Source organism: Nesoenas mayeri (assembly GCF_963082525.1).
Source record: "Nesoenas mayeri genome assembly, chromosome: 18".
NCBI lineage: Eukaryota > Metazoa > Chordata > Aves > Columbiformes > Columbidae > Nesoenas > Nesoenas mayeri.
In genome coordinates this window covers 3,795,440-3,820,714 of record NC_137566.1, presented here as the reverse complement: position 1 = coordinate 3,820,714, position 25,275 = coordinate 3,795,440, and the positions used below count along the sequence as shown (strand labels likewise).

The 25,275-nt window shown below is 49.8% G+C and overlaps 1 protein-coding gene across 1 annotated transcript in view; it reads right to left on the bottom strand.

The window, feature by feature from the left end:
• NSMF (NMDA receptor synaptonuclear signaling and neuronal migration factor) overlaps window positions 1-24,582 on the bottom strand; it is a gene marked incomplete at both ends in the record, with an annotated part of 40,477 nt that extends 15,895 nt beyond the window's left edge. The window contains 4 exons of the mRNA XM_080355947.1: window positions 1,174-1,249; window positions 5,454-5,933; window positions 15,760-15,821; window positions 24,476-24,582. Coding sequence (XP_080212073.1) covers window positions 1,174-1,249; window positions 5,454-5,933; window positions 15,760-15,821; window positions 24,476-24,582 — 725 coding nt within the window. The remainder of the gene's footprint in view (window positions 1-1,173; window positions 1,250-5,453; window positions 5,934-15,759; window positions 15,822-24,475) is intronic.
• Window positions 24,583-25,275: the final 693 nt, after the last annotated feature.

Here is a 25,275-nt window from a genome sequence, read left to right as displayed (position 1 = left end):
ACGCAGCGCTAGGACAACACAGAGAGAGGAGAAGCCCATGGAGACTCCTCACTCCCACTGTTGGGTGGGATTAGGACCCCGCAGCAGGTTCCACCGCCTGGCACCAGACAAGGCCCTGAAGATAAAGCCGTTTTGCCGGGGGATGCAGATCCCTTCCAACATCTCTCAGCAGTTGGCCCCTTCCTCAATGCCAGATCCAGCCCTCCCTACATCAGCCCTTCCAGGTCTGATTGAGTTTGGGTCATCCCAACATCAACTATCAGTCTCTTTTCAGGATTTGGGAAGAGGAAGGTACAAGGGAAAGAAGAAATGGCAGAGAATAGACTAGATAGATTTATCCCTGGAGGTGTTCAAAAGGTGTTTAGATGAGGTTCTCAAGGACATGGTTTAGCGCTAGAGTTAGCTTACGGTTGGACTCAATGATCCTGAGGGTCTCTTACAACCAAAATGATTCTATGATTACAAAAAGGCCATCAGATTAGTCAGGGAGAAACAGAGAGAGCAGCAGAGTCAAAGGTGACACAGATGTTGGAGGAAGGATACAGGAAAAAGGTGACAAGGAGGAAGATCAGTGTCTCATTTCCCTCATTGTTTGCCTTGGCTCTCCAACCAGGTAGGAAATACTTGAAACCAGGATGGCGGTATTTCCTGGGCAGCTGGGAACAACCTGGAAATGAGGCTTCCCGTATTGTCTTCAGTCCTTCAAGAACTGCCTCCTCCCAACACACAGCAACCAGGGGCACCAAAACCTGCTCAGAGGGTGCAAGGAGAAGCTGTTCCTGACTCAGATCTGCTCCCACTTTGCGGAGATTTTACTGATGCCTTCTCCAAATGACCAGACCAGCACAGAAGCTGCAGGGCTCTCTCATCCTACAGACACGCACTCCCCTGGAGTGCTGGACGCAGGGCAAGCCTGGAATAATGTTCCCTCGGGGCAGCGACTGCAGCAGAAGGATGTGGTGGAGGGTCCCAGCCTGGGACCCAATGGAAATAGTAGGAAAGAGAACTAATAAAGTGCAAAAAATTAATAAGAGATGAGGTGCTCTGTCTCCCCCACCCTCAGACTGTAGTGCCAAACATACAACTCGATTGCTCCAGGCTCTCAGATACACCTTTGAGCACGCCGCCAACTTTCAGAGACACAGTAAAAGCTACGGCAGTAGTTTCACTTACGCTTGCATAGTTGTAGTAGCGGTTTGGAAACTGAAGAGGTTCTCTTTCGGGAACCAGGTTCGTATGGGGACATCATCTGGAAGAGAGAGAGCAAAAGCTGAGAACGCAGCGGCAGATCTGTGTTTGAGACAGCAGCACGGCCCAGGCTCTTTCTGTTGGTGCTTTTCTTCAGCATCCTGCCCTGTACTGAGCAGGAGAGTCTCATCCTCCTCATATCATGAACACCACCACTGGGTGTTTTGTACATTTTTACTAAGCCTGTATCTATCAAATGAAGAACGAAACTCTGTTTTAAGTCTGGAAGATTAGAATAATCCAGGAATTACAGAAGAGACATTTGAACACAAAAAAAAAAAAGAGAAAAGAAACATTTTTCATTAAAAGCATTTTCCAGCCTCTGTACCATTAGTTTGCAATGTCCCATTCATCCAGTTCTTTCTGATACAGCCTCCCATGGAAGATGAAAAGCAGCCACCTTCCTCTCTTCACAAGTGTAACCCAGAGACAGACTCTTTTTCTACTACTCACACACCGTCTCCCAATGACCTGGCCCTCCAGGAGTCTTTCTGGTTTTGGACATCATTTATACAATCTACAGATACCTCTGTGCTTATCTGCTCCCCTGTGTTTGTAACTGCCCTGCCTGAACCGACTGCAGATTACTCCCCAATTCCATCAGGACGCTGCATCATCTTCACGTAACAACCACTAAGACAAAAAGTAGGCACCACAATAAGTCACTAATTACATGTGTGGGACAGTGGAGGAATCTGACCACGCAGCAGCTCCTACCAAGGCTGAAGTCGGTCAGGCAGGGAATCAGGGGTCATTAAAATCCAATGCCAAAAGACGAGTGAGATCTCAGTGGACTGGACCCCTGGGATTTGGGGCTACCTGATTTTTCCCCTTGCTTCACTCCCAATTTGTGGCTTGATGCTGCTGATCATGTGTCTTGCTTTGCTCATTCAAGTTTTAAGATCATTAGCAACTACAGTATCTCAGTTATTAATATTCTGGCATTGTCAAGACTATTTCTTAATTCACTGTCATTGGCCAAAACCCAATCAAACCCTGCACCGCAGACATAATTACTACAGACCAGACATCTTACCAAACGTTTTGTAGCAATCATAATTGGCTATAGACTCATCCGGCTGTTCCCTGAAAGTACAAAAAGTGGCTGCAATTACAGATGCAAAAAATGCTCAATGCAGCTGGGGAGGCCTCCTTTGAAGTGAAGCTTCCAAGGAATCCTGTCGAAAGCTGTAACACACCCCTCAGTTCACAGTTTATGTCAAGCTTTGTATAAGCATACCCTAAGGAAATACAGATGTTAAATGAAAACTGCATTCTAGTATGCTAAATACTTATTATGAAGTTTCTATGTCTGCTCTCCCCCAAAAAAACAGATAGCGAAGAAATGCAAACCAGCTCAGACTTTAAATGAATTACCTGTTTGAAGTCTCAAGCCCACAAAAGCAGTGCAAGGAGGAGAAGTTGTACAAATCCCTTCTTAGCCAGCAATTCTGTACAGGCTTCTCAGGGTCTACACATCTCAAAGGACTGACAGTCTCCTAATACATCTCACAGCTTTTAAGCCACTGGCTTTGATTCAAAGCAGAGCGTCTGAACAACAGCTAATATCCCCAGGAGGTTCTGCCCGGACAGTCGCTTGAAGCCTTCCTTCCAACACAGGAAAAACATCACTCCCCTGCCCACAGCGCTCAGTGGAGAATAAGGGGTTTGTGACCCCCCAGAGGGGCCTGTTCACCAGCCAGATGTGGAACAGCAGCAGAGGAGCACACAGCTGGGGATTAAGGGGCACAGCTCTGCTCCAGAGCTCATCCAGTGCATGAAAGTCCAGATTATGAATACGGCTGTTGTGCTTCCAGGAGCGGGCACCACGCTTCTTTTCGGCCAGGCAGAGCATCATCATCTCCTTTCTTGTTACCTTCAGCTGTGATGAAATTGCCAAGGAGCCACAAACCTGGGTAGGACAGGAGGAACAAACCCCCACGTTCAGCACCAACATCTCAGCACCTCCGTCCGTGCGCAGATGTGTTGGTGTCAGGTGCTGGGAGCAGCACAGGAGATGACAGCTTGTGCTCCTCTGGAACGGTGTTAGGCATCATAAACTCAGCATAAAAACCCATATTTAATTTATGCAAATCCGGCCTACCTGCCATGAGTGTTGGTTTGCAGCAATAATGCATCACGTAAATCCAAACAGAGAAAGCAGCACCACAAAGTGAGCCTCTGGGACTCTCTCACCTCCATTCATCTCTGCCCTGTTTTTTCAGCCATGCATAAGGACGTTCCAACAAATACTTCTTGCAACCTGCGACACTTGTGCCATTCAACTGTCTGTTTTTCTCTCAGTAACATCACTTGGATAGAGAGCACAAAGGAGACCAAGCCAAGAAAACTTCCATCCCACGACGGCAGCGCCGCAATGGGGTTTGGTCTCAGGGCTGCCTGTGCAGCCGCACGTGTGGAACACAAAATACACGGCCCCTGCAGGTTCAGCACTGTCCGCTTTGTTCCCTTTCAAGTAAATACTCCAATACATTTTCAGAAAGGCAAATCTGCATTTCACGCTGATAAGTGGCTCTAACAAAAATTGCTGCCTAGTTGAAAACACCTGTTATAAATCCCCGGGCACAGAAACAGAACACGGCATCTCTCTGCAGCATCTGCCAGGATGTGTTTTCCAGCAAACAGAGGCGTTTAGCTCCAGCTATGAGGAGTTAAACTGCTCCACCAGTGATGCGGAGCTCTCCTTTGGTTATGTACCAAGCGACCTGCTTCAGTCCCGCAGCACAGAGTACAATTTGGATTTGTTCAGGAAAGCTTTTAACATAAATCCATCAACACTACAACGGGAATTTTTCCTTTTCTTACTTTAGTGCACATCATGAGGCTGCAACTGATTCAACTCAGTCTCCATGAGACCAAGCCCTGTGGTTATGATCTCCTTTCCTGAAAGGTTAGAACTGCAATGACTTCCTATTTTCACACAAGCTTTCTGGCTGTTCTATCATATGCAGAGCCTTCTTTCAACAGGTGAAACACATATGATCATAAAAGGCTTCCGTATAGGAAAACTCTTCTCAGTCCTTTTCTTGCACTTAAGCTATAAAAATAAGAGAGTCTAAACTTGCACATGTAGTGTCTGATGTGAAGACTAAAAATCACAGGGAACCAAAAGAAAAAATGCTTAAAAACTACAAGCAGGAATTAGTGGGTCTGTAGGTGTCCTGCACACTCCAATAATCAGTTCTTTTTAAATTATTAGTCCGTGTATTAATTTAGTCACAGAATTTCAAGCATCTAGGCATGAAAACACGGCCCAGAGCCCAACCCTTCTGTGATTTTACCTGCAGTAAATATCACTGTGATATTTCCTAGAAAACCACGAACCCTGGAAAGATGGACTGCTTGATCTCCACAGCTCTCCATGTATTTTCAAGGAGAAAACCTTGACCTTTGCTGGCTGGACAAATCAGACAAATTAGGTCAGACTCTTTGCCAGCCACGTATAGAGCTGACAGGCAAAGACGGACTGCGTACTAGCTTGTAATTCAAAGCACATAGATTGTGACATATATTTGGTTAATAGGTTTTAAAGACAATCAGGATTTTTAAAATGTAATTTAATAATTACAAACCCCATTCCCTAAAAATATCAAGCAAATGGACAGTAAGTGGGGAAGAAAGTGCGATATTGTGTTATTTGCTAGTATTTATGGAAAAACCATAAGGTGGCACTAGGTGAGGGACCTGCTAAACTGCTTCCAGCCATGCAGAGAAGCATTTTGGAGATGCACCAAAGTATGGAACATCGTAACCGAGCCAAGGCTCCCTCTGAGCACCCTGAGGTGTTCACAAAGGCTTCACCTGCCTCAGCCCCACAGGGCGGCAGGAGAGGGGGTCCCGCTCTGAACTGCCTCCCGTGTGAGCATTAATGTCAGTGCTGTGACACTGTTCCTTCAACAGAAAGGGAACCCGCAGGGATCGACCACGCTAACCTACGTGAAGCTGCCACGAAAACCAGCCAGGTCATCTGCAGCTGACAAGCCAGAAGCAGAGACAGCAGGGCTTGGACGAGCTGGCCTCAAACTGAGCTCAGCTTAGTTTAAACTCCCCCTTTGACAGTCCCATTCCACAAGTGCAAGGTGCTGAAGGGGAAACCAACCCTCCATGCTGGGATGAGATGCTTGTCACCCTTCCCCGGTGTTGATGACTCCCTTTGTGTCCCTCCTGTGCCCACCCTCACTCACCAGACACCCGATCCACACTGTACATCCTCTCCAGCCTCTTTCTGTGCCACCCGGTCTCGCCGGACTGATGCTGCTCCAGGTCAAAGGAATGCTGAGAAGGGGCAGCCAGGCGGGCGCAGGTCGGGCACTCCTTGGAGCCCTGCCGGCTGCCCGGCCAGCCCCGGCAGTGCCGCCCGACACCGTGAGAGCCGCCCGTGCCGTGCACGTGGTGGCCATGGTGGCATTCTTCTTGGGCAGCCCCCTTCATCACCACCAGTTCCATGCTTTCGTTCTCATGGTCCGACAGCATCGGCCTCTCGCCAGAGATGGTGTAGACGCGCGGCTTCGGTCCCTCGCTTGGCATCTTCTCTGCCTGCTCCTCGGAGAAGCTCCTCTCGAACTTGCCGTCGGAGATGACAGAGAGCCTGCGCTTGTTCTGTGCTGCCTGCTGCATCTCGGGGGAGTCTTCCTGGCCGATGTAGGAGTCTGCTAGCAGGTGATCTGAAAAAAATGACACGTTTGCCTTAAAATCCAAGCACCCCAGGCACCAACACAGTCAGGAGGCTCTTTGTTACTGCTGCAGAACAGGGAAGCGAGGGAGAGATAAAAGGTTCTTGGGGGAACCTACTGTCAGATGGACACGCATCCACGACCTTGTAAATGTCCAGAGCTAGTACTGAAATGAGAGACATTGCTCACAGATATACCCCATATTTTAAGCGTGCAACTATCCAGCAAACAAGGTTAGAAGCAAATGCAGCTCTCTGTGCTCGGCCTAAAAACACATACGTGCAAAACAGGCCTCGTTCAGCTGTACGGTCCCGTCTGCTTCAGGGAGTTTAGCAATACTGAGCGGGTGAACGCTTGCAGGACAAGGACCCGCACCAGCTTCTCAAAGAAGCGAAACGCTGAGTGTTTCCCACACCAAGTTATTACATCTCAGAACTAAAGGAAAGGGGCAAACCACCAGGGTTTGTTTGGATTTTTCCCTGATTTTCTGCCAATTGGTTTGACATGAAAGAAATGCAAAAAGGCCTCGGCCGGCAGCTGTGACGCAGCGTCCTGCTCCGCACAGCACCCCGGCGAGCTGGGCTCCTCGTGTGCGCAGATGGCGACGGCGCAGCCCATGGAAACCGTCCTGAAGGAAAACACAGCCGCTCCCTTTGTGGGCTGGGAAGATGGAAAGGAGAGAGGCCCATGAGTGAAACTATCTTTGGAACCCACACACTGGATGAAGTGCCAGGAAATCTCAGCATTTCCATGGCAATTCCATGCATGAACCCTACAGTAGCTGCCACCCACCTGCTAATGCTTTTTTCAAGTGGCTGTTAATTACCTCTTACACTTCCCTTCAGATGGGAAGCAGCCAGGGACTGGTAAAAAGGCTCAGCAGGGAATGCATTATTCATGTGACTACAACCCCAGAAAAAACAAAATCATTAGTGTCCAGCACAGACAGCAGCATTTTAAGCAGAGGCAAAAAGCAAAGCCAAGCTTTTAGTTCAGTACATATTGAATGAACATCCTTAGCTCCTGAGTCATGACTTGAAGAAGTTGGTAACAACCTAAGGCTTGGCTGCCTTGCAGCTGAATGTGAAGGGAGGAGGGAGGAAGAGACCCATCTCAGGACAAGTCTGATGCTGTATGTGTGCAACATGGACCTTTCACTGCTGCCACGTTCCACTTCCCCTTGTGCCCCTCCAGAAAGAGCCCTCCCAAGCTGAGGATGTATATTTTCAGATGCTGAATCTAAAGCCCATCCTGGATTGTGCTCATGTTGCCCACGGCCTCAACCTGGCTCTGTTTGCAGCACAGACTGAACTGAACTGAGCTGGTACCGGTATCATGTGTCACCTTATCGCATTTTTCTGCTTGAGATACAACATCCCCCAGCACCACGAGGACATAAACACATCTCTGGCCACTCGGCTCAAGAGGTGACTGTCAGGACTGTTCGGGCTGATACAGCTCAGGCTGTTCCACTTGTCTCCTAGTGAAACCTCACAGTTTCCAGACACTGTAGCCAGCAGCTGAGCGACTCTTGGACTGACCAGGAGGAGCCCTACAGAACAGCTGTGCCTCTTCAATCTATAGCTGATGCCTCCTGAATCTATAGCTGATGCTGCCTTGCCAGGCTTCACATGAAGTCCAAAACGCATGTCTAGGTGTAGTGAGGAACCATGTGCCTCCCTGATACTGTCAAGGTGAAATACGAAAGGTGGACACACACGGTCTCCAGCATGGACAGCTGCACCTCCTCCTTGGACTACAAGGGTTGGCACCACAACTCTAAGCCATTCAAGTGGAAGAAGCTGTTCCACCAGCCGCCATTCAACAGCACGTCCACTGCAGGACGTGGTGTCACAGACCAACCAGTGCAGAAACTGTTCACAGGCTCCACTTGTTACCCCTCCAGGGACAGCAGCCACCACATCTGTCCTCCAGCAACCCAGACCCGCTCCAGTCCCAGCACAAACTGTGCTCTAGAGCGTCTTGGGAAAACACCACCAAACCACTCTGAGATCTGCCAAGACCAGCGCTGGCTAACAGAGCCAAGCACGCCATATTTTAAATTAAAAACAAAGGCCAGTTCTAAGTACTCCTCTCAACTTGTCAAATTTAATAATCCGTGTAGGCACAATGATGCTACATATTTCTTAGGATGCTACAAAATAGTGGCTGACAGCTGCCCTGTTCCCCTGAAATTAATATTCCTATGGAAGACACGTGGCCTCACCAGATCAAACACACAGGGTCATGCACCTTTACCCACACAGCGACAGCACCGCGATTCGGAGACCCGAGAACATCTGAACTCTGCCGTCTGTGGGTAAATAGAGAAATGAAGTGGCCAGAGCACAGTATGTCTGAAAATGCCGATGAGCACAAGTGCAGAGAGACCAATTCCAGCCTCTGCTTTATAAGCCCCATAAAATCAACAGATATGGAAGGAGGACATGACTGGTTTCAAGTAAGAGTCAATTCCTTACTAAAATCATGGCAGGGTTACAATTCTTGACCAGATATATTCAACATAAACGACCTGTCTGACCCAGCATGCAAAATGCAAGGATAATCCTTTCTTCCTACCTTACTTGACCTTTACTCAACGTGTTTTCTCTTGTACTTATCTAGTTTTCATGGTCTACACTACAAAGGCCTGTCACCACACCAAAATTCTCTTTGTCAAACAATCGGATCGTTATTTCTCTTCATTCCATTTAGCACCTTCAGTAGCTACGCATTGGAGAAACAACTTCATATGGAAAGGGAATGTGAAGCTTTATTCAAGACTTCTAGTTAATAAAGAATTTATCTACAGAAAAAGAATAGTATGGATGGAAAAGAGATTCAAACATCCATCATAGGGAATTATTGGCTTCTGAAAATGAATATGCACCATTCCAGGGAGCCAGTCTGCGCTATCATTCACACACACACGTACAGCAGCAGCCTGGAGACGTTACCAGTGACCAGTTCCCCTCTCTGTGCCTGCACTGAACCAGGATCAGGTGCCAAAGCACTGCACCTGCTTCTACTATGGCATTTTAGATTCATATAATAGTTTGTTTCTGCTGGGAAAGAAGTCAAGCTGGTCCAGAAATCAATACCTAATCAAATCTGAGCCACAGGGATGTTCAGTGAAGAGAACAGAGAACCAGTAACAGGAGGTTCAGCAGTAACTGGAGCCAGCTGTGAACACCTCTGCCTGTCCCCGCTGCTCCTTCCACCCCATTCTCACCTTGCTCTTGCAACTCTCCCACAACCAGCTGCTCCATCCAACTGCCACACAGCCCAGGCTGGCGTGATTTCGGGAGCCTGGCAACAGCTCTGCTCCTACGCTCGCTCCCATCAGCAGCACCTCGGTCTCACAGCTGTGCAGCTACTCTGGAGCAGACACATCAGGTTCCTCAAACAGATTTCTTTTCATGTTCGTGCTCTACATGGATGTATTGTGCCTGAGACACGTAACAGCAAGACGAAGGGAAGAGGATCAACGTGCCTGATCTGTAGATCTTGTGTCTATTGGTAACAGAAACATCTAAATCAGATTTTCATCACTTCCCTGTCTACCTGGGGGCTCAACAATCCAGTCCTGAGGGCAAATCCGCTTCTCACCCGCCTTGTTATTTACTTGAACACACGTCTCTTTCGCTTCACTTGCTCCTCTCTGATATTTCTTCCTTCCACGCAGCACTGCCCAACGCAGTCCTCAGGGCACATGTATCACCAAAGGCACAATCACCAATAGCAACGATAACCTGCACTGGTTAATTTGCAGTATCTTGGGAAGGAAAGAATCCACATTCTCGGTACATGTAGTTCCTGATAATTAGGCACTTATTACTATCAGATACTTACAATATGTCCTTTCTCATTCAGTAACTCTAACTCGAGCACTTGCAGTGACCCAAGCAGTGAGCCGTGAAAGGACGTTCACATTGTCTTTCGCTGTCATGTTTCTTAGAGGAGGTAACACGCTGGGACAAGCTGACTGATGCTGTTCACAATGGTGGGGGACTCGTCGAGCCAAAGCCATATCTGATGCACACTGCTTTGTAACCCCATGGGATGGGGAGTTTATAAATCAAGGCAGAATAGAGCCACAAGACATATGCAGAAGCTTAAACAAAAAAAAAAAGACCTAAATTTATTACTGTATTTAGCAGCCAAACCGATGATTAAAGTACCTTAGATTTAAAACCTCAGCTCCAGCATCAGAAGCAAAGTGGCAAAGGGGAACCCAGATAAACCCTATTAAAAAAAGATCTGTCATCTCAGAAAAATGTATTTCAGAGAAACAACCCTCTGTCCCCTGCTCCTCCTCCGCCGGACCTCTGCATCTGACATTTCTGATGCCGACTTTAAATGAAAGAACCGTCTCAGCCACTGAAGACAAATGGAAAGATTTTAGGTTTACAGTACGTGGACTCGCAGCATTGTTTGCAGTGCTAGGGATGAAAATGCTTTCTTTAGCATTAGCCCTGCCAGCCTCGCTGGTCTGCAGGGCTGAAACAGCCAAGGAACAGGCACGGTCAAAACCAGGAAATCTGTGCAAAGTATTGAAGCATGAGGCAGGGAGATAAAAATGGAGATACAGCAATTAAAAAAAGGTCGTAGTGGCATTTCAGAGTCAAGCAAGCAAATGTCAGGCACAGCGCGCACTATGGGGTCACCTGCAGCCTGGCCAAGCCAGTCCCACCATCACTTTATGGGGCACCCTGACCCCACCACTCCCGAGGAGGGAACATCACAGGCTTCTCTGCAAACCACAGAGAAACGGCAAGGGAGCTGCTCCGAGAAAACAGGTCACTTAACTATGACAACATGGCTCCAATTAGTCTTCTGCAATGAAACGGGCCTAGAAAACAAACTAGAGATGCTGTTGACATTGTGCCTCATAGATGAGTGACCTTTTAGTCTGGCCTGTAACATTAACGTGAATAGATGAAATTGTTACTGTGAGACACGACCCAAAGGAGCAAGTGGCAGCTCCACCGCTGGCCTTTGCATTTCCATGGTAACACCGTGACCTATGCTTTATTTACTTTATAAGCCAACAACATATTTGACAGCAAGTTTTCGGATACACCCACACCATACCTGCGCTGGCCGATCCTGGAAGCAGCCTGAAACCTTCGGAGATGAGATTTCGCATCCCTGCTCTGCTCTAAACGCAGGCTGCCTGCAAGCCCCCGCGGAACATGGGCTCTTTTTAGAAAGGCCACCTCCCCAGCTCAAAGCCACCTCCCCACACCAGCACAGGGACACACTGGGAGCGCTGGGACAGACGCACTGCTGGGGTCCATCCTGGGGATGAGGAAACACTCTCTAGAGAAAGAGGCAGATGCCGTGCTCACCCTGACCCAGACTCCACTGGCAAACTGAAGGTGCTCTTGGAGCAGCACAGGGCAGCAGCCTTGCCCCATGGCCTCATAAAAAGCACCACACGGGGGTTTCTCGAGCCCCACAGCAGTTCCTGGCGGTGTTAGAGCCTCTGTTGTGCGGCTGCTCCCCTCACACCCTCTATTCTGAAGCAGCAGAAGCCCAGGGTACAAACACAAGCGGTCCCTGCATGTGGCACAGTCACCTCAGCAAACACACATTTCTCCCGCCACCTCTACCCATTGCTACTGGGCTGGGGGAAGCTCACGAATGCCCTCCTCTTCTTACACACTCACTGTTTTCACTGACGGCTGAAACATCATGCAAGAACAAAGAAAATAAGTGAATATGACTTTTTTTGAGCTCAAAAAGAAGCTTCTTCCAGTTTCAGGTAGCTATCCCCTTTGGTTTGTACTGATGCAAACCGGAGTAGTGATGCTGTTTGTGCAGGAATCACAGTGAACTTGGGTCAAGACCTGCTAGGCAGCTCTGACCCAAAGTCCCTCATCTCTGCAGCACCAAGCACATCTCATACTTGCTGGGATCTTTCCCTCTCTTGCCCTCAGCTCACCCAGAGCAGCCAGAACCAGAAACTGCCTGATAAAAGAGTACCAGGGGACAAAACACAAAACCAAAACCAACCCAGCACAATCCCCTTCCTTTCCTCAGCAAAAGATCCTTGTGTCCGAATCCCATCTCACCAGGATGCATTTCTGCTTCCCCACACAAGAGGAAGTTTCTCAAGTGCTCTGCTGCTGTCATTCTCAATTTCACTGCCCCATGCCCTGGGGGTCTTTTTCGTCTCACAGTTCCAGTACACAGAAATCTAAAGCAGTATCTCAGTGTGGGGCCTCCAAGATCTAAATGGGAAGAAGGGGACCCTGGGAATGCCCAAAACCCCTTATCCCATGAGCTCTGGTGATTATTTCTTCTATGTTTTGTTCTCTTGCAGCCGTTTTACACTTCCCTTTCACAACATTTTAATCCTTTTCCCTGCCTTTCTTCTAGTCCTGTCCCAGGAGACACCCGTTCCTACACTAAAACCACGTCACAGACAAGCTGGAAAGCCTTTGGAAGGTACCAGAAAGCTCCAGCAAGGGCTCTGGCAGCAGCCTTGCCGTCAGAACACCAAACACGGGAGAGAGCTCTTCTTGGGCACCTTCCCAGCCCTTCAGCCTGCGTGGCCAGCCAGCAACGAGCAGCGGCAGGAACGGCACAGGAGAGGGATCAGCACGCAGCACCAGAGCCCTCCACACACCCGTGTCCCGCCAGCTGCTGCACACTCCAACCCTCCTTTAACTCCTCAGGATATCTCAAAGATCAGGACAAAATACTGAGTGATCCCAAGGGGGCAATCACTTCACCCGCTGCCAGCAACTCATATGCCGTCACCACGCAGCTTTGTGTTCCCAAAGGGAAAATAGAAGAAAAAACCTGTGTTGCCATCGTCCCTGCTGTAACCAACCGCAGTGCGCTCTGTGCGAAGAGACAGAAGAGGCAGAGGTACCTCCACATCACCTGGAGAAACCTCCTCCAGAATAAGATGTTGAAGAGTTGCAAAGGGACAGTCACAGTATTTCTGTGCCATGAAGTTCTCAGGCCTCATATCAGGAAAAATCATAAGTTGTAACCGATGACATGTACCCTTCCTCACCTTTTCCTCACTACATGTACACCTTGCAGTCCTCTTTACCTCCTGCTGATGTACCACTGCCTCGGTGAAGGAAGCAGAAGATGGACAGACTGTGATTTCATTGAAAACAGAAGGCAAACAAAGCCTTGCAAATAACTCACTCGACATGAAAATGCTCGGGCACGGCAGCTGGCCCATCCTGCTGATATACAATCCCTCTGTAGTTCTTCATTACCACTCCCCAACTTCTCAAAACCGTTCTGCCACACACACACACACAAGCTCTCCGGAGGAGCCACCAGAAATAGACTGGGCGGTGTAAAAAATATCCCCAAAGAATAAGCTCTTTGATCTGTTGTGGAATGTGAAGCAAGAGGCAGGCTGCAAAAGCCGTTATACCAGCTACTTTCCTTGGAGTCGAGGACTCTAAAGATAAAAAAAACCAAACAGACGATCCTCAGAGAACAAAGTGCAGCAGAAACAGAGTGAGTTGGGTCAGTGTCTGCACACTTGGCATCTCCAGCCAGCCAGCAGGTCTCCTGTGTTTCCACCCTTCTGCCAAGGAGCTGCATTAGCAGGTAAAGCAGCAAGAGAACCGGCATTCCAAAGATGCACAACCACCTCATTGTCTGCACAGGGATTGTCCTCTGCAGGGACAGAGGTGGGTTTTGGCTCCTGGATCTGCAGAAGAAGAGGATCCTGCCCTTCCCTCCTCTGTTTGGGCTTCCATTGTCCCACCAAAGGCTCTGCCCCTTCCTGCTCCTCAAACACCACAACCCTTTCCCCTCACTGCATTCATCAATGACTTTAAACCTTTCTTAAACCATTTTCTTCTAGACTATAAAGTACTAAAGTCAAGGCCTGACTCCTTCCATTCAAATTTAAGCCAGAGCCTCAACCCCAGCTGTAATCTGTTGGCAATGTGGGGAGCATCCACACATACAGCCGGGGTTATTGCAGCAGAAAGAAGGTTTATCCCACCAGGTGAAGACACGGTGAAAGCCCAGAATGCCACAAACAGAGACATCCATGCACCAAGAGCTCAATTGTTCAGTGTGCTGAGCTTCCTGGACCTAAGCCATCACCACACACAAGTAGGACTTTAACCACAGGACATTGGTGGACTTGTCCAGCCACAACTGCCTCTCCCTGCACCCTTCAGCCGAGCTGATGAGTCAGGGCAGATTCAGGTACTTCTATATATGTGCTACCTCTTCAATGTATGTAAAGAAGCCCTTTGTTTCACTGGAGTCACCAGATGAAAGCTCATCATCCAGCTTAAGCGCTCTGCTGAACCAGAGCTGAAGCTCGTGAAAGCGATATTGAGATATACAGAATTTGTGCACGAAGGAAAGAGTTGACTTCTCCATTACTGGACTACTGGGACAAACAAAAGGGAGCCAAATTTTCCACTCTCAACATTTATAGGATAGCAACCTTCCCACCATGGTTATATATAAAGAAATGTTACAGGCTGTGTTAAATTATACACTGCAGAATCTCAAAAGACGACTTAAAAGTGATAATTCTTTTTTAATTTCCTCTTTTATAAACATTTAGAGTCACTTCTAGGCAACTTTCTTTATTTCCATGTCAATACTTAAGGATCCCATAAGGATTGTGGCATATCCACATGTACCTCTCGCTGCTTGATTCTTATCTGGGGCAACTAAGTTCACTTGGATTCAATACAATCTCAAGCCTGATACACCGAGGGGGTCAGCGGGTAGGAGAAGGTTTCCCTGGATTGCTCACAGATGTGGTACCTGCAGGGAGGGCTTAAGCACTGGTCTGGGGAGCCCCAAAAAAGCCAAAGTAAACTGCAGTACATTGTTTTAAAGCCCTTCCATTCACACAGTGAGCACAATTCAGCCAAGGACAACTTGAAGGTCATTAAAGCAGATCTAAGAAAAAAGGCAGGGACTCACTCAGCTGGTCAATGAGCAGAGTGATTGGGTTTGCTCCTTTAGCAAGTGGCTCTAACCTTTCCTGCCTTAGAGGTTTTAACACACAGGCACACACAAAATGATAACATGACTCTACATTACATTCTATTTTATAACTTTATCCCCTGCAAAACAGTTCAATGCTAAAGAATAATCTGCTGCTTGCTCACAAAGGATTTTCTGTGGATTCCACAGGATTTTCTATAGGTTTTGTAGTGAATTTATTTCTTTTCTCACAGAGAAGACACAGCTCTGTTAGAAATGAGTTTCTCCCGTGTCCTCATGCCCATCAAGCAGAACTCATCACAGGCTGACAGGGGTGATTTCTACATCTACAACAATAACAGATTAGCTACCATGTGCTGGTGTCCTCAACCAGACAAGGCGAATCTCATTTTAACCCCTGTTGAAGGAAACCCTGGGAATAAATCCAGAGGTCACCTTTGCCAGCAAAGACAGATCACTGCTCACACACCAAGCATGTCAGTTAACACTATAACTCACCTTTTTTTAAATTCCCCAGAGACAGTAGGCCTAGGAGTGACAAACCAGTGCAGAAGCCTTGTGCAGTGCAGCCACTTCCCAGCTGAAACTCCTTCCAAGGACACCAGCTCCAGGGGTGAATTTATGACAGGGCACTTGTCCACCAAAACTGAACTCGTCCCCAGAGCCCACCCAACCTCTGAGTCAAACTGCCCTTCCTCCTCATTTCAGACATCCAGACAGTGACTCCTCCTGTCTCTGCTGCCAAGATCTCACATTAACCCTTTATATGATAAACAGATGCACTTTTATTCTAAAGACTATTAATAAACAGGTGCATGCACACACGGACACAAACATGGTATGTCAGTTCTCTTACCTGAGCCGTTTCTGCTTTCGGGATGGTTTTGTGACAGATATTCTCCAAAAGCCCTTGCTGCTCTGCATATCCAAGCATCACGGGAGGCAGTAAGGGAGAGAAAGAGACACAGGGAATGGTTAAAGGCTAAGCAAAGAAGGAACAGTTCAATGTAATGCTCTTATCCTGCAGCTGCCAATCCCTCATCTTCAGGTGACACTGATTTAAATGTAATGCAATAGTGGTGCAGAACCTCAGTTTTTCCCTGGATGAATGGGAAAACAGAGTTGGACTACAAGCCCAGCACTACTTTTGTGTTTAGTTTCTCTGTTAAAACTGAAAAAAATAGAAATGCACGTGCATTAATCGGCCTTGTTTCTGTGATGCACACAGGAGCTGGGTGACTGTCTGACTTAAACACTGCCAGCAGGGCAGAGGCTTCTCCACCCCGGTCCCAAACATCGCCCCAACCTCTGCTCCAGTTCAAACGCTCTGATCTGTGAGCCAGCCCAGCTTAGACATTAACGCTAATACCATTTCACCTACCTTGACCCCAAGCTCTCAAGCACCAGCTATGTCAGTATTTGGACTACTGGACAACCTTATTTGAAAGAACCCCAAACACCCCACAGAAGTAGTTGTTGGTCCTCTGATGGATTCAAGTCCTGAGGATGACTGAGATGCTACCAAAATTTATTAAGAATCAACCAGGCAGGGTGAGCTCAACCCTTATCACACCTCAAGGCCCACATAAAAGAGCAAACCTATGAATATTCCAACCACAGCAAAGCTTTCTGCTTTCAGCCCACACAGGAAAGGAATCCTTGGTCAAGGCACGCATTCTCTGGTGTACAGCAAATATAACTGCCAGTCTCCTATTGCCAGGATATTTGTAACACCCTGCTGCGTGTCCTCCCGCACCAAACAAACCCGTGACTGAACACAGCTAATACCAGCTTTTCCGCAGCCATGTCTTCTCCCCAAGTTTGTAGAACAATCTCTCCAAGGTCTGCAGCATCACGATCAGGGTGATATTTGCCAGCGAACAGTCCAGCGTGGGGGCTCGTGAACACCGAGATGAAACAGCCACCCACCTGCTTGGCAAGCCAAGCCAGCAAACCCAGTGGCCAAGCGCTCTCAGCCAGCAACCACACCAGCATCTCTTGGGGGAGAACACAAATACTTGCAGCAACAGGGAAGACTCTCTGTGCCAAAGCATCGTGTCCTTGTGTCCCATCCTCTCCCTTCAGGGGTGCTCAACCTCACAACATCCCTCTCCAGTTCAAGCTGCAACTAAAGGCCACGCTCATTACAGCCATTAATCATCTACATAGGAAATAGCTTTGACCTCCAAAACAATCTTCTGCTTTGCTACATGATGCTGCAGCGTATTCTCACCTGTGTAGGCAAGATTTTCCCCCCACTGCTTTTCTACACCTCCTTCCAAAAGGAAAAAGATTAACAAAGCTACAATATACCTCCCAGAGCGACTGGAGCTGAGTGGGAAGTCCATTTGTCATCCACAGCCAGCAATAGGGGATCAATATGAGCGATGAAGAAAGAGTAATCTAATCTCCCTGGGACGAAATTTCAGCACAGCCAAACACAAAATGCTTTGGAGCTGTGCAAGAAGCAAGGTTTAACCTTTTGCGCTATTACAGCTAACACACAGAGATGAGGGTTTTCTGTTCCCAGCTGTCTTGTACCAGATTGTACCTTCAGACACCAGCTGGAGGTGGCAGTTGCCCAAACTGCCCTCCCCAGCACCAAAGCACCCCCAGGGATGGCCATGCAGAGACTCTGTCACATGAAGAAGCTCTATAAGTAGTACGAAGTTTCCACTATGAAGAACAAAGGGATGACCATCATGGTTCACCCATCCAGACTGACCAGCGCCTCATGGATGTTCATGCACTCATTACATTTCTGTTGGGGCAAAAAGCAAGACTTGGTCCTGGGGCAACACACAAATGTAAAGTTGGGAGCTGGACTGTGGCCACGTCAGAGAAGTTGAGTCACCCCTGAAGGTGGTTAAAAGATGTGTAGATGTGCTTCTTAGGGACATGGTTTGGTGGTGGACTTGGCAGTGTCAGGTTTACGGGTGGACTCAATGATGTTAATGGTCTTTTCCAGCCTAAACGATTCTATGATTCTAACATCAGGCTATGCAGCTACAACAGCACTCCTGCACTCCATCCTAGAGGTGGTTAAGGCTCAGCCAAAGCCACCGCTGATCTCAGCTGGCACTGGCACCAGCCCCGCTTTGAGCAGGTGGTTGGGCTCCAGACTTCCCAGACCTCTTCCACCAACACTTCTGGGACTCCAAGGCTTCCTATGAAAATGTCTGTCCTTGCCAGGCATCATCAACACATTTCACAAACAGGGTGCTTACACCCTTGGGAAAGACTCTGAAACTTCTCATATGTATCAGGAGTCATTCCATGTAGAAAAAATAACAACGAGCAAGTTCTCAGGTAAATTATCACTGAGAGAACATGGCAATTTACACAAGAAACGCTGAAATGTAATGATAAAATTTAGCCTGTAACTAGTTCAAAAGCTCCAAGAGCACGTTAGCCCATCTACCATTATCTCCACTCAATTCTCTGCCAATGCCTGAAGCTGATGTGGCTGCCTTAAAATCAGAATCAACTCTTCACCCTTCGCCTGCAAACCACAAGCTCAAAAAATTAGTACCAAGCACCTCCTGAGACCCAAACTGCAAACGGCTAACGCAGAGCCAGGGAGCAGCACTGTCCTCCGTCCCACCTCGTTCCACGGTGAAAACAGGGTCACCTGCAGCTGTGCCACAGCCGCTCCATTTCCCTCCGACACCACAGGCCAGCCTAAGAGCAAACAAACGTGGACACTTGATCACAATTATCTGGCAACAGCTAATAAGGTAATGAAGCCTGCACAGTACAATGTGCAACGGGGGTTTTCCAGCCAATTACACTGCAAACTTCAGGCTCATTTTTTTGCCTGTTATCTCAGTGGTTTCCTTCTCCACTCCTGCTTCCCAAGTGGCACCGGCTTCTCCTTGGCCGTGCCTCACCGATCTCCCACAGACGGCTGCGTGTGTCCTTTGCCAAGGGGACTCTGCAGTCAACCAGCTCCTCATGCCCAGGCTCCGCTCGCCAAGTCCTTTGTGCCCATTACCACCCTGACTGTGCTCCTAGTCACCCCAGGTCACCAGCACCTGCCATTCACCCCCTTCTCTTCAGCCACCTGCTGACTTGATCAAAATAAAGTGAGAGCAAAATCCAGACAGATGGTAACTGCTCCATTCATCCCATTCTTTCCTGTTTCTTTTATTGACACGCTGTATTAATACAAGTCACACAGTCACGCTTTTCTCTCAGCTCAGTTTTGCCTCCACTGTCACAGCCAAGTTCAAGTCCTGTCACGCCTTCTGATGGCGTTGGACAGAAAACCTTTCAACTGGGCTCAGAACAGAGACACCTCAGGATAGCTTAACTGGCAAGAGATAAAAAAGGAGACTTGTTTCCTATAAATGAGATGAAGTACAAGGTGCCTTACAGATCTGCGGGCTGACGAGCTATAACACAAGTGTATGACCCCGCAAAAGCTGCATACAAATGAGCAGGTAGTACCGAGCGGTGATCGGCTGCTGACATGAACAAGTTCAGCCCTGACTCATCCAGAGAGAGGTTTTCATTTCAGTGGCAGCTCAGACCTGCACGTTACATAGGCTCGATTTAACAAAAGGACATCAACCAGGGACCACAGCCTTAGCACGCTGCGCTACTGAGTCTAACCAGTAAAGACCAGACTGCCATTGCCCCAGAGAAAACACCACTATCTTCTCCAGCTTCTTCTCCATCAGAACGACTCCAAGAACGCGGAGGGTGGGACAGGGCAGCACAACACAGGCAGCAAAGGCTGCTGCCCGTCCAAGGGCGCTTTTCAGCACTCACGGTGCATTAGGTGTTGAAGGGCTGTAAGAGAAACTGGCTGAGATTTTGCGAAGAAGCACAGACGGTCTAGACATCCATTTGCTAGAAGGAGGAAAGCCGCCAAATAACAAAGATCTCAATTACAACGTGATGAGCATGGAATAGCCTTCATGTCTCTGAAATAATCACATCAACAGGATAAAAGGGGCCTTGATGCATACGAGCAGCTAGGAGAAATTGATGCACACAAATTTATGCAATCCATCAAACTGACACTGAACCGAGCGAAGAAATGGGTATTGAAACACTCAGAGGTACGCGAAAGACCCAAGATAATTCAACTTTGAGCAGAGCAGCAAGCTTAGCAAAACCTGGACTATTCAGCAGTATTACATGGAAAAATAAAGAACACCCACCACTTTCTCATGTTCCTCCTGAAGTAATGCCCAGAGGAGGAGAGCAGGAATCTGTTGTGACAGCACCTGACAGCGCGGCACCTCGGGAAAGCTCAAGAGAAGAGACCTGCATCATCAGGACCTGCGTCCTCCCACAGCAGCAATCCTGCTCTCGTCACCGCGCAGGGGGAACACCGCCAGCACCCCCCGGTTAATAGCTCAGTCATCACACACCGCTCACACCTGCCGTGTTTAAACCTAATATAATACCCCAACAAAAATCAGTTTTCTGAAGTATGGATGGAGGGAGGTGGCGGCTGGAAAATTTTAATTTTAAATTTTAAAATGCTAAATTCTCACTCTCCAGAAAAGCAAATCGGAGGCCAGCAATGGATCTTAAATCAAAGACCCCAAGATCTTGGTGGAATTTATAGTCACAAAGCCTGGAGAGGCAGAGTAGGAATAAGTTAAAAGAACAAGGTAATCAAAGCCCAGAGAGTTCATACCACCCACAGAAAATCCACAAACGGAAAAACGAAATCTAGACTCCATGAAGAACCCCAACCTAAGACAAAATTGTTCCTGGAGAAAGAAATCCATGATAAGGAACGTATTCAAGTACCTTGGCATTTTTCAGGGCAAGTTTTACCCTTTCACAGCAACTAACGCTTCACCGCCTTGTTTAAACCCACTCCCCAGCCCTCTCTGGTGAGTGCAGGGGGAGCAAGACCAACTCTTACCTCTCTGTGGGGTATCTCAGACTAGACACCAAAGTACTGAAATTGGGTATGAAGAACGACACGCTCGACTGAAATATTTTTGTGCAAGGAGAGACGGTTCTGGAATGCCCAGCAAAAGTCTCGTGTCCGTTTGCTCGCGCTATCACACACTCCTAAAGAAAAGCTGTAGGCCAGAGTAACACAAAGCAGAGCTGTAGGAAAGCTTATTTATGGCCACAGTTGGGGTGCCAGCATTGTTCTGTAGGTGTCAAGGCAGCAAGGACAAAGAGGGACAGTTTCTCAAGGTTTTGGATCATCTGTGCCCTTGAAAGCGTGCTGAGGAGCGTGTGTCAGACACCACGGGGGCCAGGTCCCCGAGAAGAACCAGCACAAAGCCCCATGGCAGCAGCCTGGGTGCTGTCGGCACAGGGGCAGCACCAAGGTCACAACTCAAGGACAACGCACCGTCCCTTCAGCACTCGTGCCCCGGGAGCTGCAGGGTGAAAAAAGCACACACAGGAATGAAAACACAGTTCAACGGGGAGATCTCGCATGAAATCACTTCAGATTTCACCAACAGCACTAAGCCACGGTCACTTTGCGGTGCTGTATGCAGAATCGGTGCGCGGTTTGCTGCAACTCTCCCAGGAGAGGACAAGACAGAGACCAAAGTTCGCAGCATCGCAGATGCTCTCGACAACGCCAGCATAGAGCAACTGTGCCATTATTTTGTGAGGAGCTATTTAAAAGACCTAGCACACAACAAACTGCATGGAGCTTAATTAATTCTCCTGGGACTGGAGACTCCCCTGAGTCGCTCTGCAGAGATTTTAATTTAGGAATGTAGGGAGCTTGCACCTTCTGCTTAGATCACATTACTCACTACAGCAAACAAATGATGCTCCCCGCTCAGTAAGAGAGAGAAATGCACACACACACACACACACACACACTCTTCAGCCACACGTAATAAATATACATTAGGGCCACTCGGACTTGCAACGAGTTTCAGGAGATTATTTTTCTCTCAAAAAACGAAAAGCCAGCAGACCTATGAACAGGGTAGAGCTCAGGAGGTGCAGAGAAATCATCGCAGGGCATCTCCTCCTGCAGCACGAGAACAGGATCCCACCGCCGCCTACCCGAAACCGCAGGGGACCGATCACTGCAGCAGAGCCACCCACAGAGGTGACCCAAGCACCCAGCCCTCTCAGGAAGAGCAGAACTGTCTTTGTAGCCTTATCTACTGTCCTGCAGAGCCTTCGCGCTGCATGTAAGGAAGATAAGGACATGGGGACACAGAGGCGGACCCAGGGCAGAGCAGAGGATGCAGTGATGTGCTCTGGGAAGCCCAGAAGAACCTTTCAGCAGGTGGGTCATCACCGCTGGAGAAACCCTGCGGGTGGCAGAGCCCGCACAAGGCAGGAACAGCAGGACAGAGGCACACTGGCAGCGCCTGTCCCCACTGGCACCTTCTCCATGCAAGGAGGCAAGTCAGGGAGCTCCTCAACAAGTTCTTTGCCCTTCCCAAACGCTATTTCAATTTGGCATTTCTAGGGCAGGGCATGAACAGGGAGACACACGAGCACCTGTCCTGTGCCATGGTCTGCATGACCAGACACCCCTCAAGGACTTCACGTTCCCCAGCCCAAGCCTGCTCAGCTACCTTTTCTGGTCAAACCACCCCAATTCTTACCACCAAGAGAGATCTCAGAGCTCCCACATAACAGCAGCAGGTCAGTAGTTGGAACAGGTATGTAGCAAACCAGAATCCCAGAGCACCTCTTGGACTCTACAGAGTTGATACCACTTGAGCAGCATCTGACCATCCTGGTGTGGGCTCAAAGTCGGTCACATCCAAAACATATTAGTTGCTCTCAAATGTCCACTCTACCATCTGAAATCTTACTGATTACCAAATATGTTGCTTGTGCAACTGTCTAATCCCACACCCAGAACCCCATTACAACAGTCCTGGTGCACTTTGTGTCATTTCTGTATATCCACCTGGCTGAAAAGAATCCTACTTCCAGATCTTTGAACGCCACTGAAAGCGCTCTGGTTTTTGTTATGGTTATGAACCATGGAGAAAAGTTCCAGGCTCTGCCCGGACGGCTTTCTCCAGAGGCACTTCAGACATTGAAGGATAGATTTATTTACAATGCAAACAGACATCTTTGGATCTCTTCGCTTCAACTCATAAGACTATCTTTCCTCCTGGCACAGCAGAGATGCCATAATGCCGAGTTACAGTCACAGAGAGGTGGCTGAGATCTCTCAGCTGCACAGATCAAGTCCTACACATAACTCCGGGTTATTCTGAAGCAATTTTGTCTAATACAAAGGAGGTGTTATATAACACAGTTCAAAAGTTTATTTCTTCCTATTTCTTCCAGTAGCAAAGAGCGAGTCCAGATGTGGCAGAGACGCTGACAGACCTGCCTGTTCGCACAGCTGTGCGGGAGGAGCAGCTAAAAGCTGCGCCAGCGCCCCAGTCACCGGGTGATCGCTGTGACACCTGCACCGCAGCGTGGGAGAAGGGTCCTTCCCATCTCCCTGGGCAAAGGGCACCGTAGCAATGCCCATCTGCGATAGCTTTTTAAACCTACATGCAACATACACATTTTCCAGGTTCTCCCATGTTTGATGCTAAAAAGCACTGGGGTCAGACAGTAAGTGAAATTCTACACTGTAAGACAAAATACAAACGCAAAACAGGCACAATATAGAACCCAAGTCTTAACTGGTCAAGGCAGTGGCTTGGGATGCTGCCGGAGAGAGATCCCATGCAATGGGTTTTCCATTCAAAGGAGCGTGACCCCTTGAAGAAAGCCGCTGACTGTGCTGTCGGACACACAGATGACATTTCAGCTGATGAAAAACCACCGAGCGAACCGACCACACTTCCAGCTCCCAAAGATTAGACAGACCCAGCCCCGACCTGCTCCTTGCAAACCGAGGACATAAAACCTGCGGATGCTGCTGGCCAGGCTGGCAGCGAGAAGCGCAGACACCTCTGGAGACAAACCAGCTCGCCCAGGGCTGAGGGTCCGACCTCTGGAGACAAACCAGCTCTCCCGGGGCTGAGGGTCCGACCTCTGGAGACAAACCCGCTCGCCCGGGGCTGAGGGTCCGACCTCTGGAGACAAACCCGCTCGCCCGGGGCTGAGGGTCCGACCTCTGGAGACAAACCCGCTCGCCCGGGGCTGAGGGTCCGACCTCTGGAGACAAACCCGCTCGCCCGGGGCTGAGGGTCCGACCTCTGGAGACAAACCCGCTCGCCCGGGGCTGAGGGTCCGACCTCTGGAGACAAACCCGCTCGCCCGGGGCTGAGGGTCCGACCTCTGGAGACAAACCCGCTCGCCCGGGGCTGAGGGTCGCTGCGTGCGGGGAGCACGGTCACCCCCAGCCACAGCAGGCGGGTGGCTGCTCTGGGGGGACAGCAGCAGCGAGGGGGCCGTGCGGGCACATGCCCTCCCAGCCCAGGCCGCCCCTCCCGAGCCCCGGGGGGAGCACCTGCGCCGGTGGCCCCGCACAGCCCGGCCCTGCGGGACACGACCCGGGGTCGTACCAGCCTGGGCTCGTCCGGAGGGGCTCGGGGCCTTCCCGCAGCCCGGCGCCCCCAGCACGGCCCGGGGCGGGCAGGGTCCCCGCAGCACGGAGCTCCCTGAGGCGGGGCCCGCCCGCCCGCGCCCCCGGCACCCACCTCACTTTGGCCGCCACCGACGACATGGCCTCGTTCCTCAGCGTCTTCCTTTTGGACACGGCTGTGCCCATATTCGCGCGGGGGGAAGCGGCCGGGGGAGCGCTCATCGCACAACCCCGCGGCTGCCCATGCCGCGGCGGGGCCGGGTGCCGGGGCGCGCCGCCGCCGCCGCCCCTCGCTGCCGCCCGCCCGCCGCCCGTCCCTCAGCGCCCCGCCATGCCGCGGCGCCCCCGGCCCGCCCCGCCGCGCTGCCCCCGCCGACTGCTGCGCTCCGCCGCGGCCGCTGCCTCCTCATTGACTGCGGCAGGAGGGAGGGCCCGGGCACCGCCCGCCACCCAGGAAGCGCCGCTATATTTGGCCGGCGGCTCCCCCCTCCGCCCCCGCCCGGTGACATCATGGCGGGCCGGCCCCGCCTCAGGCGCTCGGCTCGACCCGGCGACCCCCGGGAGGGGCGGTTGTCCCCAAGCCCCGCGGGCCCTGCCCTCACCCGCGGGTCCTGCCCGGCCGGTGGCGAGGGGAGCCGGGGGTGTTCCCCGCGGGCTCCCGGCAGGAGTCAGACCTGCACCCTGCAAAAACGCAGTGATTCTGCCATAAAACTAGAGGTGCCTTTGACAGAACAGGTAAAACGTTTTCTGCACGGTCAGTTCTCCACGGCTGGGTGCTCTGTTGTAAGCACGGGTGGGTGCTCACGGGGTGGACACAGTCACCAAGGTCACGCCATCAGGTTTTGAACACAGCGTCTCTGAAGGAATGACACCAATGCTGTTCTCCTCTGGCTGGGTCCCCCCAGCCCATCCTTG